General features: G+C 34.4%; 1 protein-coding gene across 5 annotated transcripts in view; it reads right to left on the bottom strand.

Annotated features, from left to right (window-relative positions):
- TBC1D32 (TBC1 domain family member 32) overlaps positions 1-17,018 on the bottom strand; it is a 206,004-nt gene that overhangs the window by 9,892 nt on the left and 179,094 nt on the right. For all 5 annotated transcript variants that reach the window (XM_015068263.3, XM_027056995.2, XM_053222325.1 and 2 more), the window contains one exon: positions 9,401-9,589. In XM_015068263.3, the coding sequence (XP_014923749.1) occupies positions 9,401-9,589 (189 nt within the window). The remainder of the gene's footprint in view (positions 1-9,400; positions 9,590-17,018) is intronic.

The raw sequence follows: 17,018 nt of genomic DNA, 5'->3' as shown, positions 1-17,018 counted from the left end.
TCCAGTTTTATGTATAAGCAATTCAAAGGGAAGATGTTCATCTTATGAATAGCAGAAACACTAGGTTTTTGTGATTTCTCTATAAAAAAATATTTCACTTTGTTCTTTGGGGAAAATAGGATTGAAGTAAGGCCATTCTTACTGTTCTAGAATTCACTTTAAATAGTTACTGTTGTAGTCACAGAACTATTTATGGATTTATCATTCTCTTCATTCAAATTATGTGTGATTTGGTTCTGATCAACTTCTCACTAAAACTGTATCTCAGCTGGTGAGAAATTATAGTAATGTGTTAATCTTACCAGATAAAGGCCTCATGCCAGAAAAACTGCTTTAGTGTATATTCATGATTTTTAAAAGAATGTCTATTGTTCATCAACTAAATCACAATAGAGGATGAAAGCATTTGAACAATAGCTCTAATAATTCTTTTCTGGGCAAACCTAAGCAAAATATACTGAACATCTTTTAATTATTGTTTCACTTAATTTATAAATAAAAACTACCTATGGAGAACCATAGCTATCACTTTTTTTAAATATATTTTTTCCTTAGAATGTTTTCTAAATTATGGTTTCAATTGTGAACAATAATTTTAAAATAAAGAGAAAATATCCTGGTAACTACATTGAAGAGACACCTTTAATGCAAACTGGTGCAGCCACTCTGGAAAACAGTATGAAGGTTCTTCAAAAATTTAAAAATAGAGGGGCATCTGGGTACCTCAGAAGTTAGGAGCCTGACTCTTGATTTTGGCTCAGGTCACAATCTCACGGTTCCTGAGTTTGAGCCCCATGTCAGGCACTGTGCTGACAGTGCAGAGCCTGTTTGGAATTTTCGCTCTCTCTCCCTCTCTGCTCTCTTCCTGCTTGTGTGTGCAAGTGCACTTTCTCTCAAAATAAACTTAAAAAAAACAAGTTGAAAATAGAACTACCCTATGATCCAGCAATGCACTACTAGGTATTTACCAAGGGATGCAACAATACTTATTCAAGGGGACGCATACACCCCAATGTTTATAGCAGCATTGTCAACAATAGCCAAATAATGGAAAAAACCCAAATGTCCACCGACGGATGAATGGATAAAGAAGATGTGGTATACACACACACACACACACACTAGAATATTACTCAGCTATCAAAAAGAATGAAGTCTTACCATTTGCAACAACATGGATGGAACTAGAGAGTATTATGCTAAGTAAAATAAGTCAGAGAAAGACAAATACCATACGATTTCACTCATATATGAAATTTAATAAACCAAACCAATGAGCATAGAGGGGGAGAAATAGGGAGGCAAACCATTAAACAGACTCTGAACTACAGAGAACAAACAGGGTTGTTGGAAAGAAGGTAGGGGGAGTGGGCTAAATGGGTCATGGGTATTATGGAAGGGCCTCATGATGAATCACTAAATTCTATTCTTGAAACTAATATTACACTGTAAACTAATTGGAATTTAAATAAAAACTTGAAGCAAAAAATGGCAAATAATTCTTATATCAAGGTCATATTTCATAAGAGAAAAATCAAATATTCATTTTAAAGGAATGTTTTTAAATTATGTAGTTCATTATTTAAAATTCACAATTTATAACTCTGAATAAAATCTTCAGAATCTCCAAATCTACTTTCTGTGTTCAGAGTGGTATGTTTTTCATTTTATTCTAAATGTTCCCTAATGACCTTTTTACTGGATAACTTTACTTTGCAATTACAACCATCTAGACTGCCAGTTTATCATTCAAACTATAACAGACCATTTCTTCAGAATACTGCTTTATCATTTTGTTTATGGACTTAAGTACATGGGACTCTGTATAAAAATATGAATTTCCTTATTCTTTTTTTTTTTTTTGTAATCTCTAACTCCAACATGGGGCTTAAATTCATGACCCCAAGATCAAAAGTCACATGTTCTACTAACCGAGCTGGCCAGGCACCCCTGAATTCCCTAATTCTTTAAATAGGTAGACATATGTAATTATATCTGGCAACACTATGCCTTTTTATATAAACAATGCACTACTTCTTCAAGAAAAGCATTTTTTTTAATTAGGTTACTTCTGAAGTGGTTTACATATTGGTTAGAAGTTCATTTTGAGCATATTGCATTTTCTTTTTTGTACCTAATGGCTTTTCAACCAGTATGCCTTCAATGATTATCTCTCTTATTTCTGGGTTTCAAATGTTGAATCATCAAAAAGCATTAAAAATTACTATTCTAAACCACAGTGTTTCATGTGCATTCAATATTACATGATATGGCATATCCACAGCTTGCCTCTCTCATTTGCATATAGAACTCCATTTTCTTTTACTAATGAGAACATTTAATTAGAAGGTCCACTGAATTTAAAGTTTTTTAAAAAGGTAACCAGATTAGTCAATGAGAGACAACTTGATACACTAGAAAGAGCACAAGATTTCGATTCAGAGCAAAAAAATGGTTCAAACTCCCCTGTAGTAGTTACTAGATATATACACCTGGGGAAGTTACTGACACTTTAACCTTCAATTTCTCATGTGTAAATGGAGCACATGAACTCTTTATCATGAACTATAAAACCTTGTATGATCTGGGTCCTGACGCCTCTCTAACTACCTCACCTTGTTCTAGCCACGGTAGTATCTCAACACTTTCTAAGTGGACCAAACTCATTTCTCCCTCTAAGCTTCTGCCCTTGCCTTTTTTCCCATTTAGAACAATTTTGTCCAGAATTTGCTTTTCCTTGCCTCATTCAAGTCTCTGTTTCTGCTCTCAGAGGAGGCTTTGCTGGACTCTTTATCCAATAGCATCTCTGACTTCCCTTACCATGTTTAAGTTCCTTAAATTAAGATTTATCAATACCTAAAATATTATATATTTATTTAAATATCTACCAGTAGACTGTAAGGTCAATGTGGGTAGGGATATGACCTGTTTTGTGACTATAATGCCTGGGACACAGCTCTTGTACAATAGTTGAATAAGTCAATGAGTGAATTAACAATGCGTATAAATTCCTTTGCCCTAGTGCCTGGCATTCAATAAGCACTCAAGGTGTTAATGGTGGTCATAATAAGAACATCTTTGTTAACTGATGGTCTCTAAAATGGCTAAGATAGATTTTCTTGATTGCCCTGCAAATCTATAATGTGAAGCATCAATGATTATTGACTCCAGTCTGTTTTTTTCTTTTTTAATATGAAATTTATTGTCAGATTGGTTTCCATATAACACCCAGTGCTCATCCCAACAGATGCCCTCCTCAACGCCCATCACCCACCCTCCTCTCCCTCCCACCCCCCCATCAACCCTGTTTATTCTCAGTTTTTAAGAGTCTCTTATGGTTTGGCTCTCTCCCTAACTTTTTTTTTTCATTCCCCTCCTCATGGTCTTCTGTTAAGTTTCTCAGGATCCACATAAAAGTGAAAACATATGGTATCTGTCTTTCTCTGTATGACTTTTTCACTTAGCATAACACTCTCCATCCAGTTCTATCTACGTTGCTACAAAAGGCCAGATTTCATTCTTTCTCACTGCCAAGTAGTACTCCACTGTTTTCAACCCCTTGACAAAAAACATAAGGGAACAATCCACTTACGATATTATATTACAGTCTTTTCTTGTAACTTCTCAGGAATATGCCTATTATGGAAATCAAGCTATACCTATCCTTTCAAACACTGCTTGTACCAGCAAAGGTTTCCAAAAATAATTTCCAGCAGAAATGTTTTTAGAGCTACTGCAAGCCCTGTAAATTTGGAATCTGAATCAAAGATAAGGCCTTTCAGGGTGGTAAATAGATACAAAGTACAAAAAGATCAAGTGTACTTACTTACATCTTACTAATAAGTAAGAAGTAAGAAGCATCAAATTATATTGTAAGAGTCACATGTGAGAAGGGGTTTTGTGAACTTAGTTCCACTTTTTACCTTTGCTAGAGATGGCTTCTTGTGTGTTGTGTTTGACCTATCATGAAAAAGGAGCTTCTTTCTCGGTTAAAGTGGTAGAAAAATAACCAATCTGCAAGTAATGCTTTTTTTTCTAGTACGCTTCTCCTGGGGTGCTTGGTACAATTAGAAATTCCTAAGCCCCAAAGCCCCAAAACTTCTGAATCTCTGGTTTTGGCATCCTGTATTCAAGTTTCAAAGGTGACATTTTTACATATCCTAGAAGTTTCAAGCTATTTGAGGTTTTATACTAAAATGTGACATCTCAGGCCTGTTGTGAAAATTGTTTTGGTAGGCCTGGGGAAGAGTCTAGATGTGTCAGTTTCAATAAACATACTAACGATCCTCAGGATCAGGGGAGTGTATATAGCATGTGTGGTTCTGGACAGAATGAGGCTCTTAAATATTCACTATAGTGTGTGATTCTTAAAATTTTTAACTCAGGGGCACCTGGTTGCCTCAGTCGGTTAAGCTTCCAACTTTGGCTCAGGTCATGATCTCACAGTTCGTGACTTCAAGCCCCGCATCAGGCTCTATGCTGACAGTACCAAGCCTGCTCTGGATTCTCTGTCTCCCTCTCCTGCCCCTTCCCTACTTGCGCACTCTCTCTCTCTCTAAAATAAATAAATAAATAAATAAACATTAATTTTTTTTTCAGCTGAGGGGTACATGGGGATATGTGATGACTAGAGAGATGATCCTATCTTGGCTGGGTAAATGAGAGATTAGGCCTTGACCAGATACAATGTAAGAGAATGTTCCTGACATAGCTCTGAAGTACATGCCAGGTAATCTATGATATACTAAGATGTCTAAGTGCCTAGAGAAGAGAAAAATGGCAGCAAAATATACATTCTAACTGGAGACTCAGGAAAAAGGCCTATTTCCTTTGTTCTCTATACATCTTTTTCTTCAGTTAAGAGCAACAGGGGTGCCTGGGTGGCTCAGTTGGCTAAGCAACTTGGTTCAGGTTTTAGGGTGGCTCTTTAACTTGGCTCAGGTCATGATCTCATGACCCTGAGATAGAGCCCCGGCATTGTACATCATGCTGGCTGTAGGGCTTGCTTAAGATTCTCTCTCTGCGCCTCCCCCACTCACACTCATTTGTGCACTCTCTCTCTCAGGAAAAGAAAAAGAAAAAAAAAGAATAGGAGAAGGATGAGACAGGGATGTAGAAATTCAAATAACTGCTAACTTTTTTTTTAAAGCACTTGCTATGTGGCAATGTTCTAGAAGTATTTTACAGATATCATCTAATTACTCCATGTAATAGGTATTATTTCACAGTTAATTATACGGATGAGAAAACCGTGGCACAAAGAGGTTAAGCAACGTGCCCAAGCTTACAGTGACAGAGCCAGAATTTGAACGCGGGCAGACTCGAGTGATATAAGAACAACGAAAAACACATATCTGCAAACCACTGTTGACATAAAACTGAACATGTTTTATCTATTCCCTCAGATGGTGAATTATTTTTAGTACCATGTATACTTTTGTCTGTTAAAAGCTTAGCAATTCATGTGATGTTTCTCAGTCTGATCTCCATTCCTTACCCTGTCAACATGATCTGGTAACAGCTGCAAGAACAACAAAAACAAAATTCCTCTTGACAATTTACTGATTGGATTGAAATTAATCTGATTTTTTCATAATTATAAATTGATTTTGCCATAACATGCAGGATTTAGTTGAAGCATTCTAATTAAGTATTTTGAGCCTTCACAGCCTGATTTTCACTGGAAGGCAATCTTTTCCCAGCCTGGCATTTCAGTGAAGTTTTCCCCAAGTCGAATTCAATTGAATTCACAAACTAAACCAAGATCACTGCCAGCCTATTATCAAGCTAGAGAGAAATGCAATATAGCCAGCTGGCTGAAACAGTGAGTCTTCTAAACTACTATTAAACTCTTTCTAAACCGGCTTGCTTGCGTGAGTGAGAGAGATGACTCCACTTAAACAAACAAACAAAACTTTACACTTCCAAGCTCACTGGGATATTTGAGAGCACTATACTTATCTTTCTGGGTGATGTTTTTCTTTCTAGTAAGTGTGGTGCCTACAGATTTCCTGAACCTTTATCTGTCACAGATAAAAACATTTAAGACCCTAAGTCCAAGAACTAAGCTCTTCAGCATACCTTCAGAAGTTGCTTTTTAGGTCAGTAATGATCTATCAATTGCCACAGTGTGGGGATAATGCACTTATCATACATAATATATAGTAACGCTGCTCTATTATCAACCGACATATTTGTTGTGTCTACAAAGATGTTGTGAAAAACTCAGAAAATACCTTGCTAATAACAACTTATATTCATGCCATTCATTAATCATTTAGTGGTTTAGTCAAAAAAGGAAAAATAAAGTGTTTGGGTTTTTTATTTTATTCTTTGGTTTTGTTTTTTAAGTAAATCAGGCCTGACTATGCTCACCACCTGGTCTAAGAAATTCCAAGTCATCTTTTTAATACACTGATCATGAAGAATTGCTCAGTGGGCTATCAGAAAAGTAGGCAATGAGTCTAGACTCTCAATTACCTAATTTTAAGATCTGGAGCCTAAACCAAATTAATACAAATGGGTTGATATTGTCTCAACACTATCTGCTTCAGACAGATCATTATTATTCCTAAAGCGATGCTTCTATCATGTCACTTTCTGTCAATAATTAACCAGGAAAAAACTGCATATTTTCAATCTTCTGGAACCGTCTAGTACCTGAAGTTTTCAGGATAACTAATAATAGTTGAAAACACGTTTGTGGTTTTTCAAAATTTTTGAAACATTCAATTGGGTCTGATTATTTGAACATTGTTTACAATGGATGCTTGTTTTATCTATTTTTATACAATGATTCAATATCCTCCTTTTAAAAAGTAGTTTTATTATAAAAGAAGTATGGACCCATTCTTCAAAAATAAAAAAAAATAAAAATAAACCCACCAAATACCCTAAAAAGTAAGTCCTCTCTTCTACTTCACCTCTTCCAAAGCAATCATTTAAAAATACGTACAGTCAAGAAATAGCATGTAATCTATATAAGAATATTTTTATGGCTGTGGTATATGTGGAGAATTATTAAGTTTTTTTTCCACCCTTTGCACAAGTCTGAGATTTCTGGATTAGAAAGTATAATAAAACATAATTCCCCAGGTTTAATCCTTTAACTTCTACTTGAATGAGAATTTTTGAATCATAGAACTATTTTTGACTTGGGTTGTCTTCCAAAGGAAGGGAAAATTAAATCACTTTATTAACCAAAGTTTCATTATTGGTTAATACGTGAATAAGTAGAAAATAGTCTGTAGGTATTTATATACATTGGAAACAACAGACCATAACAGGGCTTAATAGAGTAACAGGGTATGTAAATGCATAAATAAACCACACTGGAATTTATCACACAAGAAAAATAACTGCTCACCAAAAGAGATCAGTGAACTTGAGATTTACTTGCTGAAAACAAAAAATAAAGTGAAGCCACAATATCAGAAAGATATTTCTCCTAATCCCTCAGACGACTGCTAACAGCAGAGCAAGAAGTAAGGCTAGTTCCGGGACAAGTGCTAAAATTAATTCTTTGCCAACATGTTATCAGTTTGGATTTAAACCAATTCAATTAAAATTTTAGTAATTTAAACAGGACTTGAGTAGTAACCTTTCTCCCCTCATTTAAAAATTCTTTAAACTGACAGCATTATCAAGCAGTAGAGAACTCAACAGAGATGAAACTGCAATAATCACCATCAGCAATCAAAGAATTCGGTAATGTTTGTTATTAAATGTGAACAAAACTAAGTTCATCTTTCCCTTTATATTTTTTATTTGTTTATTCTGTCAACAGATATTTACTGGGCACCTACTATGTGCCAGGTACTGTTCAAGGCATTGAAAATACATTCGTTAACAAGATGGACAAAATCACTGTCCTTGTGAAATATGTACATTATACTGAGAAAGACTGACAAAAATATATATAAAATAATTTCAGCTATTAAGAGATACCAAAGTGGGATAAGAGGTTATAGATTTACAGGTTAGAGGATATTCAAATATAAGCCCTTGGGAAAACTTCAGACTCTGAGATTCCTATGAATTGACCATGGCAGTGACGAAAGTGTCCCTTACTAAATAGGAACCCACATTTTTGTCCTCAGCATAATTCCCATTTGTTTAACCATTCCTGTCCTCCAAATTACCTGTTGCAGATAACTTTTTTTCTTTTTCTACCTAAGTTTTCATTTTACATGTACAACCACTGTCTTGGTATATTTTTTCATTAAAAACGTTCCTAAGATCATAATTCTAGTGATACATATAGAAGTCTGTGACCTTCTGAATTCAGTATCTCTATGAAATAGAAATGCCTGATAGTTTGGCAACTTTGAATAATTGATGACATTTACAGAAAATCATTATTAAATGGAAAATAGCTCTGACAAGATCTAGTGGTAAAGAAAAATGACAAAGAATAATTAAAGAATTAATTAACATAAAGATTATTTGTTGATCCAGAGAAAACCTAGCAAAGGACTAATGCAGGTCTGGGTGTGTGCATGTATGTGTGCTTTGTGGGAAGGTGAAGGTAGCATGGGGAGGGAAACATACTTCAAATTCAAGGAAGGATTTTAACTTAAAATGAATACAGTTGGATTCCCATGAAGAACTGCAACAGGGATGTATTTATTGAACATGTGTTTCCTAAACTCCAGAGCTTCAAAAGTCATATTACTGTGAGAAACAAACTGAGCAACTATATTGTATTTAAAACATTAACTTATGTAAGGTAGTGACTGTTTAAAAAGAATGTTATGATGGAATAATCTTTCATGGAAACATTTTATAAAAATAGGTGAAAGTTTAAAAAATATAGAATATGAAGGTATAGGAAATTACATGAAATGCTTTTAAAATGTTTCTAACCTCTGTGTTGACATAGTAGCTTAAACTTTTAGTGACTAAATAAGGTAGAAGGAATATAACAAAAAACAGTGTGTGGAGTAGCACACTGGCTAAAGGCCAAGTTTTGAATCCCAGTAGCTTAGCTACTTCACATCCCAGTCCCACTGCTTTTTGCTGTGTAATCTTGGGCAGCTTACTTAAATTGGTCCCTCAGTTTCCTCAACTCTAAAATGAGAATAATAGTACCTATTCTAAAGGTTGTTTTATTTTAAGTTTATTCAATTATTTTGAGAGACAGAGAGAGCGAGTGGGTGAGGGGCATAGAGAGAGGGAAAGAGAGAATCCCAAGTGGACTCCACACGTGGGGCTTGAACTCACAGACTGTGAGATCATGACCTGAACTGAAACCAAGAGTCAGATGCTTAACCAACTGAGCTACCCAGCTGCCTCGCTTAAGGTTGTTTTTAGATGACTGTCTAGAAAAATATCTGATATTAAGAATCAAATTAAAGTTAGCTGTGAACTCAACCACCATGTTCCCCCTGAAGTTACTTACTTTTAGGAAAACCTGCAGATCTTGAGTCTGAGTGTGCTGCAGAATGTCTTGTTGTAAGTGTTTGAATATAGCTATACAGATATACACTTGGTAATCAGGACCAAGGAAAACACAAGTAGCAATATAATGGCAGATTTCTATCCAATCTAAATAATTCCAAAAACACTGAGTTATCCACTGTAGGCATATCTAGAAAAAAAGAAGTCAGTTCATTAGAAAGCTTATAAAACCATACTTTTTTTAAAAAAAGCAATAACCACTAATTCATGCAAAAGCAATGAAGAGCTTGGCATCCGATCAAAATAGAAAGATATCCTGCACACAGGGATGCTTCATCTATTTGCTTAACGTGTGAGAAAACGTTCATGGCCTAGGGACCCAGGACTTAGGAGGCCACTGATGGTGTTCACACTGCTCACATACCTATTGCTAAATGCCTTCTTTATTCAATATAGTCCTCTTAACCACAACATCAGTCTGGTCTCTACAGATAACAAATGCTAAGAGACCATTTTAATTCAGAGATGGGAGTTTTTTTCTACCCTACCTAATAATCACAGATGTATAATTATGCAGATGACAGATTGCTAAATGTTACATTAATGCGAATGGACTCTTGCTGAATCAGAAAATAATTTAAATCAAACAGGATTATATAACATAACAACTGGGAGCTAATGTGGAAAATAACTTAGAAGTGAGACTTTTACAAAAATCATTTATCTTACTTCTTGAATAACATTCAGATAATTTGGATTACAAAATGTATACATGCCCATTGTGGAAGAAAACAGAAAATACCCCTTTAAAATAGAAAAGTTTAAAAAAAACACAATAACAGTGGGTGGAATTGTGTCTTTCCCCTAAAAGCATGTCCAAATCCTTGGATTTGGAAACATTATTTGGAAACAGATTTTTACAGAGGTAACTGAGATAAAATGAGGTCACTAGGGTGAGCCCTATTCCAGTATGACTGGTATCAGTTAGAAAGGGAAAATTCGAACACAGAAATAGACATAGAGGGAAGATGAAAAGGCACACATGGGGAATGTCCTACGAAGAAGACAAGAGGATTGGAGTGATGCATTTGCAAGCCAAAAACCATCTGAGGTTACCAGAAATTAGGAGACAGGCATCAAACAGTTCTTTCCCTAGGGCCTTCAGAGGGCACACAGTCTTGCTAACAATTTTTTTCTTTCAAGTTTATTTAACTTGAGAGAGAGAGAAAGAGAGAGGAACAGAGACAATCCCAAACAAACCCCATGCTGTCAGCATAGAGCCTGACATGGGACTTGATCTTGGGAACCTTGAGATCATGACCTGAGCCAAAATCAGGAGAGTCAGACTAATTCCCCGACTGAGCCACCCAGGTACCCTGTTAACACTTTTATTCTGGACTGCTGGCCTCCAAAACTGTGAGTCAATAAATTTATGTTGTTTTAAGCCACCAGTTTATGCTATTTTAATACTATAGTCCTAGGAAACTAAGATACTTTCCAATATTTTAATTTTCATTTATGGTCTACAAATTACCATTGAGGGAAAATTTCCTTTATTGAACCTACTTTTCTTTTTGGAGGTGGGGAGCAGGGAATGGCAACAAATATAATGGCTTCTCTCAATTTATCATAGATGTAAAAAACAAAGATACACAAATTTTCCTTTGTTCTGTTTTGTCCTTTTAAAAATATATTCTTGAATAGTTTCTAAAACTTATTTTTAGATCTGATACAATTTCGAGGAGTGGTTGATTCTACCTTAAGTGACTTTAACATGGTGTATTAGTCTGCTCAGGCTGCCATAATATAAAGTGTCACAGACCAGGTGACTTAAATAACAGAAATGTCTCTTCTCACAGTTCTGAAGTCTAGGATCAAAGGGTTGGCAGGGCTACATCTCTCTCCTTGGGTTGGAGATGGCGGTCTTCTATGTTTTCATATGGTCTTCCCTCTGGGTATTTGTGTCCAAATTTCCTCTTCAAAGGACAGTGGACAAATTGGATTGGGGCCTACCCTAATGTACCTAATTTTCATGTAATTACCCCTTTAAAAATCCTATCTCCAAATACGTCATTCTGAGGGTAGTGGTGGTAAAGATTTCAACTTATGAATTTCAGAGTTGGGTAATACCATACCAGATGGTATTACTGAATTTTTTTTTTCCATATGCCTTATTTCCATATGCCTATTTCCTTAGGTCAACCATTGACATCTTAATTTCAGATATTATGGGCATATCTTTTCATTTCATTTTCCACTCATATTTCCTATTATTGATAATACTGACTATAGATCCCCAAGCATTTTTTTCTTTTTTTTTTTAATGTTTATTCATTTTTGAGAGAGGGAGAGAGAGAGAGGGAGAGAGAGACAGAGAGAGCAAGCGAGCGCACGAGCAGGGGAGGGGCAGAGAGAGAAGGAGACACAAAATCCGAAGCAGGTTCCAGGCTCTGAGCTGTCAGCATAGAGCCCGACGTGGGGCTTGAACTCACAAACCATGAGACATGACCTGAGCTGAAGTCGGACACCCAACTAACTGAGCCACCCAGGTGCCCCTAGATCCCTAAGTATTTTTTCTGTTTTTTAATTGTAATTCCATTCTCAGGTATAAGATTTTGCTTTATAAATATTATGTGCTTCTTCTATTATGCTCCAAAATCTATTCACAGAGCCTATGAATAACTCAATATTGAATTTTGTGTATGAATATTCGATATTTATGAACTGGCAGAATATATTTAATTTCCTTTTGTCTCAACTTTAGTCTTATCACTGATAGGATTTTCCCCTCAGATCTTGACCTGGAGGGTAGCTTGGCATGCAGAGTTCATTACCAAACTTCCATTGCCCACGTAGTATGGCTCTAATGAACTGGGGAGAAAATATCTCCTACTCTTACTTAACTAGACAGGTCGAAGCAGTCAGTGGTTCTTTGGCTAGAAGTAATACTTTTAATTCCCTTAGTGTCCTGCTGCCAGGGTTCTGTCTCTGTTCTATGCTATAGCTATTAATGCCAAGAAACTTTTGGCCATGCTGTGTTAATAAAAATGAATCTCCAGATGAGTTAAGGAGAAACAAAGAGTCGAAACTAGTACAAATGAACCCTGCAGCCAGGGGTATTTGTCCGTCCTTTCTCAGTAGCCTAAGTGTTCTACTGGATGGACGGTGTGAAACTGCTGATCCTCAACTCATTTTGATCTTAAAACCTCACAACTCTATATGGTTCAAATATATCTGAAGTTAAAATATACATAGGGAGATACTCTTCCTTATTAGTTAAAAGAAAGTCACCCCAGAATCTGCAATTAGTTATCATACATAGTTATTAATGCAGTTCAATTTTCTGGTATTTACATACATTTAACTATTGTTTTCCGTACATTGTCTACTTTTCTTCCATTAAACAGAGATAATGCCTATCTTTTTCTACACATGGGAAATTTAGAAGAGGGAAAAAGATTATAACTGAAAACACTTTGAAAGTATATAAAGTGCTTTGAAAACACTTTGAAAGTATAAAGTATATAAAGTATATAGAAATGTGATTCTATAACAAAGGTACAGATGTTTATTATTCATTTAATATTTATCAAGTACCTAATATACAAATAAGCATTATAATTTTTAACTGAAAAAGAGACATTTACTCCCTGTTCTCATGGAGCTTACACTCAAAGGGGAGATGTACTCTTTTTCAATATATGTCCCTCTTCATTTGGCAGAAATTATATTTGCTATTCTGTGTACAAGATGATTCAGAATTATTAAACTGTAATACAATGCTAAAATAGTATTCCTCTAGAAGTGTGAGCAATGAGTCACAGTATTCAGTCCTTAAGCTAATAACTTCTCTATCTTTATAGGATGAAAAGGTTTGCAAATCAGCTGATGAACTAGAATTCTAAAAGGATAAAGGAAAGAGTGTGTCCAAGCAGAATGATAAATTCCTAAGACATTTTTAGTGTGGAATTTTCCAAATATACATAAAATAAAAAAAGCAATACATGAACCAGAACCATCACAGCTTCAAAATTTTTAGTGATTGATAAGTCTCTTTTGTCCATCTCCCCCTACATGTAGGTTCCCCTTCTTTAAACTTTCTAAGAGAAAACACATAAGTTGCTACATATTATATCTGTGTTTGCTTTAAAACACACAGAAAATCTGTTACCAATGCCACCCATTTTTGTTTTTATCACACAAGACAAAAATAATCATAGAATACCAGCACTACCATGAGCAATATGATTACTTCAAACAGTATTACTACTGTTCTTTGCCTTTAGACAACATATCACTTGACACATACAGTCAAATTATTGTATTTAAAGTGATTCTCATGAGTTTATACCATCAAATGGGTTCTGATGGGTTCATTTTATTCAGTTTGACTTTATATTCTCAGGGACAGAATATGTTTATTTTGTTGGTTATATACATTTATATCGTATAAAATATTTAAGTGATTCTAAGGCAAAAATACAAAAGGTTTATTCATTTATTGATCTCATTCCTTCTCTATCCCTATAAGCAATCATTAAAAAAAGGTACATTCTTTCATGTTTTTAATATAAGCACATGCATTTGTATCCCACTCTTTCTTACATAAATGGTAACATACTAAACACTTTCTCTTCACCTTCTTATCACTTAACCAAAGGATCCTGTATATCATTCCACCACAATATACAGAAGGATTTCTCATTTTTACAATGGCATGGTATTCCACCATGGATAAGCCATAGTTTTTCAACCAAGCCTCTATATCTGCATTGTTTCTAGTCTTCTGATACTATAATCAGTGCTGTAACAAACACCTGTATGTATTTTCAAATTTTTGTCAGAATATCTCTGGGACAGATTTCTATAAATGAGATTGTTGGGTTAAAGGGAAAATACATACATATGTGATTTTGCTAGATACTGCCAAATTCCGTCTTATAAATACAAACATATACTGTATTTTCAAATCTAAGCAACTGAGTTCTTAAATTCACCGAAAAGTATTAGTAGTTCATGAAATGGTGTACAAAGAAAAGGAAACAAACTAATTAGGTTTGTTTTTTATTATAGACCAATGGTCCTTAAACCTAATTATACTTTAAAACATTTAAATGTGTTTTAGGCTTCGAGGAAAGTACGATACACATCAAAATGTATCACAGCCTTCCTAGGAAATTTTGCTCTTCAACCATACTTAAGCTGCTAAAGGACATTAGATAAACATAATTATTTTATCCGAGGTATATTATTCTCACTTGTATCTAGATTTGAAAAACAATCTTCAAAACATTCCATAAGAATTAAAAAAAAAAAAAGTTTGGCTAGAGCAATTATTTGTGGATACCTGATTAAGCCAGAATAGGTATGAACTGAATGACCAAGTTTTATGATTCAAAGACAATATTTTTAACAACTCTTCTGGACTCATTTTATTTGCCCACACCATAGAAAGAATATTAGCAAAATAAGAAACAAAACTAATTTCAAAATCAAAAGATGTGGTTCCAAGTGAAGTCTTTGCTATCATGGTAACCTCACTAAATCAATTCACTGACTTCATTGATCCTGAATTTCTCCATCACATGAAGCAGTCAAAATTTTAAATGAGATGAGACCTGGAAATACACCTTTTACAGTGCAAAGAGTTGTTATACACATACTATTTTTGTTGTACTTGTAAGCGAGATACTGTGTCAGACACTCAAAGAACTGGAAGGTAAGTCAGGTACACATGCCTTTAAGGAACTTCAACTATTAAAGAGGTAAAGGACATAAAGAACTATTCCACAAGGCAAGACATAGATTTCTACTAGAAGCATAGAAATAGTACACAAATTCATATCTACTGATAGTTCAGCAAAAAAAGTTTCCATTTGGACAGACATAAAGGATAAGTCCTTGACATATTAAGATGTGGCACAGGGAGAAAGAAGGTACTATTTCACGTGGCAACCTTGGCAACATGAGGAGAGAGAGTCTGGGGATATATATATTTATGAATATGACTATTAACAAGAAACATTCTGATTTGCATTTGTGTAATTTTCATTTTCAAAAAACACTATGTCACAAAGTATGAAATGTTAGAATAGTTTTCTTTAATCCAGTCTTCATGATGAGAGGAGAAGAAAAAACAGTAAATGAGAACAACCAAAATGTTTTTCTAGAGTATATTCAGAGGATTATCCATGTTAGCCTACTTGCTGACACAGTACAATATAATAATGATATGCAGAATAAGGACGCCACGAAATTATAAGAGATAAATCACTAAAGATATGTGGTACTTCTTAAGCTAGGAAAGTTAAATAAGGTCCAATAATGAAAAGTGTTTTACCAAAGGATAAAATTGTTCAAAACGCTAATCAAAACATGATTTTCTGTTCATTTAAAAAGGAAGACTATATATTTGAATTTCTATTTTCCAATCTCAGTTACTCTTAAACTCTAATCAACATATATTTCTAACTACTTTATTTTTTTTGTATTCTAGTCGAACGTGTATTTTTACTCTAGAGATATGTGTATTTTATTTAGCAACCTGCTCACAAATCCTTCATTAATCAACCAATCCCTTAGTGTCTGTAAATACACAACTTCAAAAAGCACTGCTCCTAATTACATCAAAATGAATAAGCTTTGCAATACAAAATCTATATCCAAACGATTACTTAAGCACCTATACCTATTCATTACTTAAAAGTTGTTTCATATTTTATAATTAGCAATAAAATGGCAAATTATATCAACAAAGCAATGATATATACTTAAGGCACAAAATGATTTGCTCACATAGGGAGTCATTAAAAAGGAATTTTACATTAGATAACTTAAGAAACATAACATTACTGCTTAGAAATTTTTATTAGATAAATCTGCTATATTTATGCAATTTTAAATCGATAAAGAAACACCAAAATGATAAAAAGGTGTCAAATTGATACGGTGAGGCCTAAGGTATTGCACGTTTTTCCCACTGTTTGTGGCAATACATTTTAAAATTAGAGGATATATGTTAGGAACTAATAAATGAATGGAGGTATTAGACAATATACAGTATATTAATCAAGACTAGAATGGCAAAAGACTTCTCAGGAACATTTTGTTCCCTAGCTTGGATTTTTAGAAGAGTAGAAAGAATAGATTACTGAGCTTATAGTAAATATTTAAGTATCTACTTTCAACCAGAATTAAACATTTTAGGATTTACATTTCTGAAAAGTGTTTTATGTACATGCTGGGTAAGAGCACCATGGCCAAGAAAGAATATTCCTTTCCACTACATGTAATTCCTCATTATATTTAGACCTATTAACTTCAGAAAATTTAAAACTCAAGAGGCACAGTAACCACATACAAGTAAATGTAATCACATGACATAAAGGCTCTTCAAAATAAGTATAAAGGCATATTGCCGAGAACTATACTGTCTAATTAGGAAGAAAAGATTGCCAAGACAAATCCAAGGGAATTCAAGAAGGGTCTACTATTAAGAAATCTACCAACAGGTCACATAAACCCCAAGATCAAGATAATCTTAACCCTATAGGAACCCTAAAGGAACATTTTTATTTGAATAAAAGAAATAAAATTCAATATTTTACATAAAGTAGAAG

The sequence above is a fragment of the Acinonyx jubatus genome, chromosome B2 (genome assembly GCF_027475565.1).
Source record: "Acinonyx jubatus isolate Ajub_Pintada_27869175 chromosome B2, VMU_Ajub_asm_v1.0, whole genome shotgun sequence".
In the NCBI taxonomy this organism is placed as follows: domain Eukaryota; kingdom Metazoa; phylum Chordata; class Mammalia; order Carnivora; family Felidae; genus Acinonyx; species Acinonyx jubatus.
This window is presented reverse-complemented; position numbering and strand designations above follow the sequence as displayed.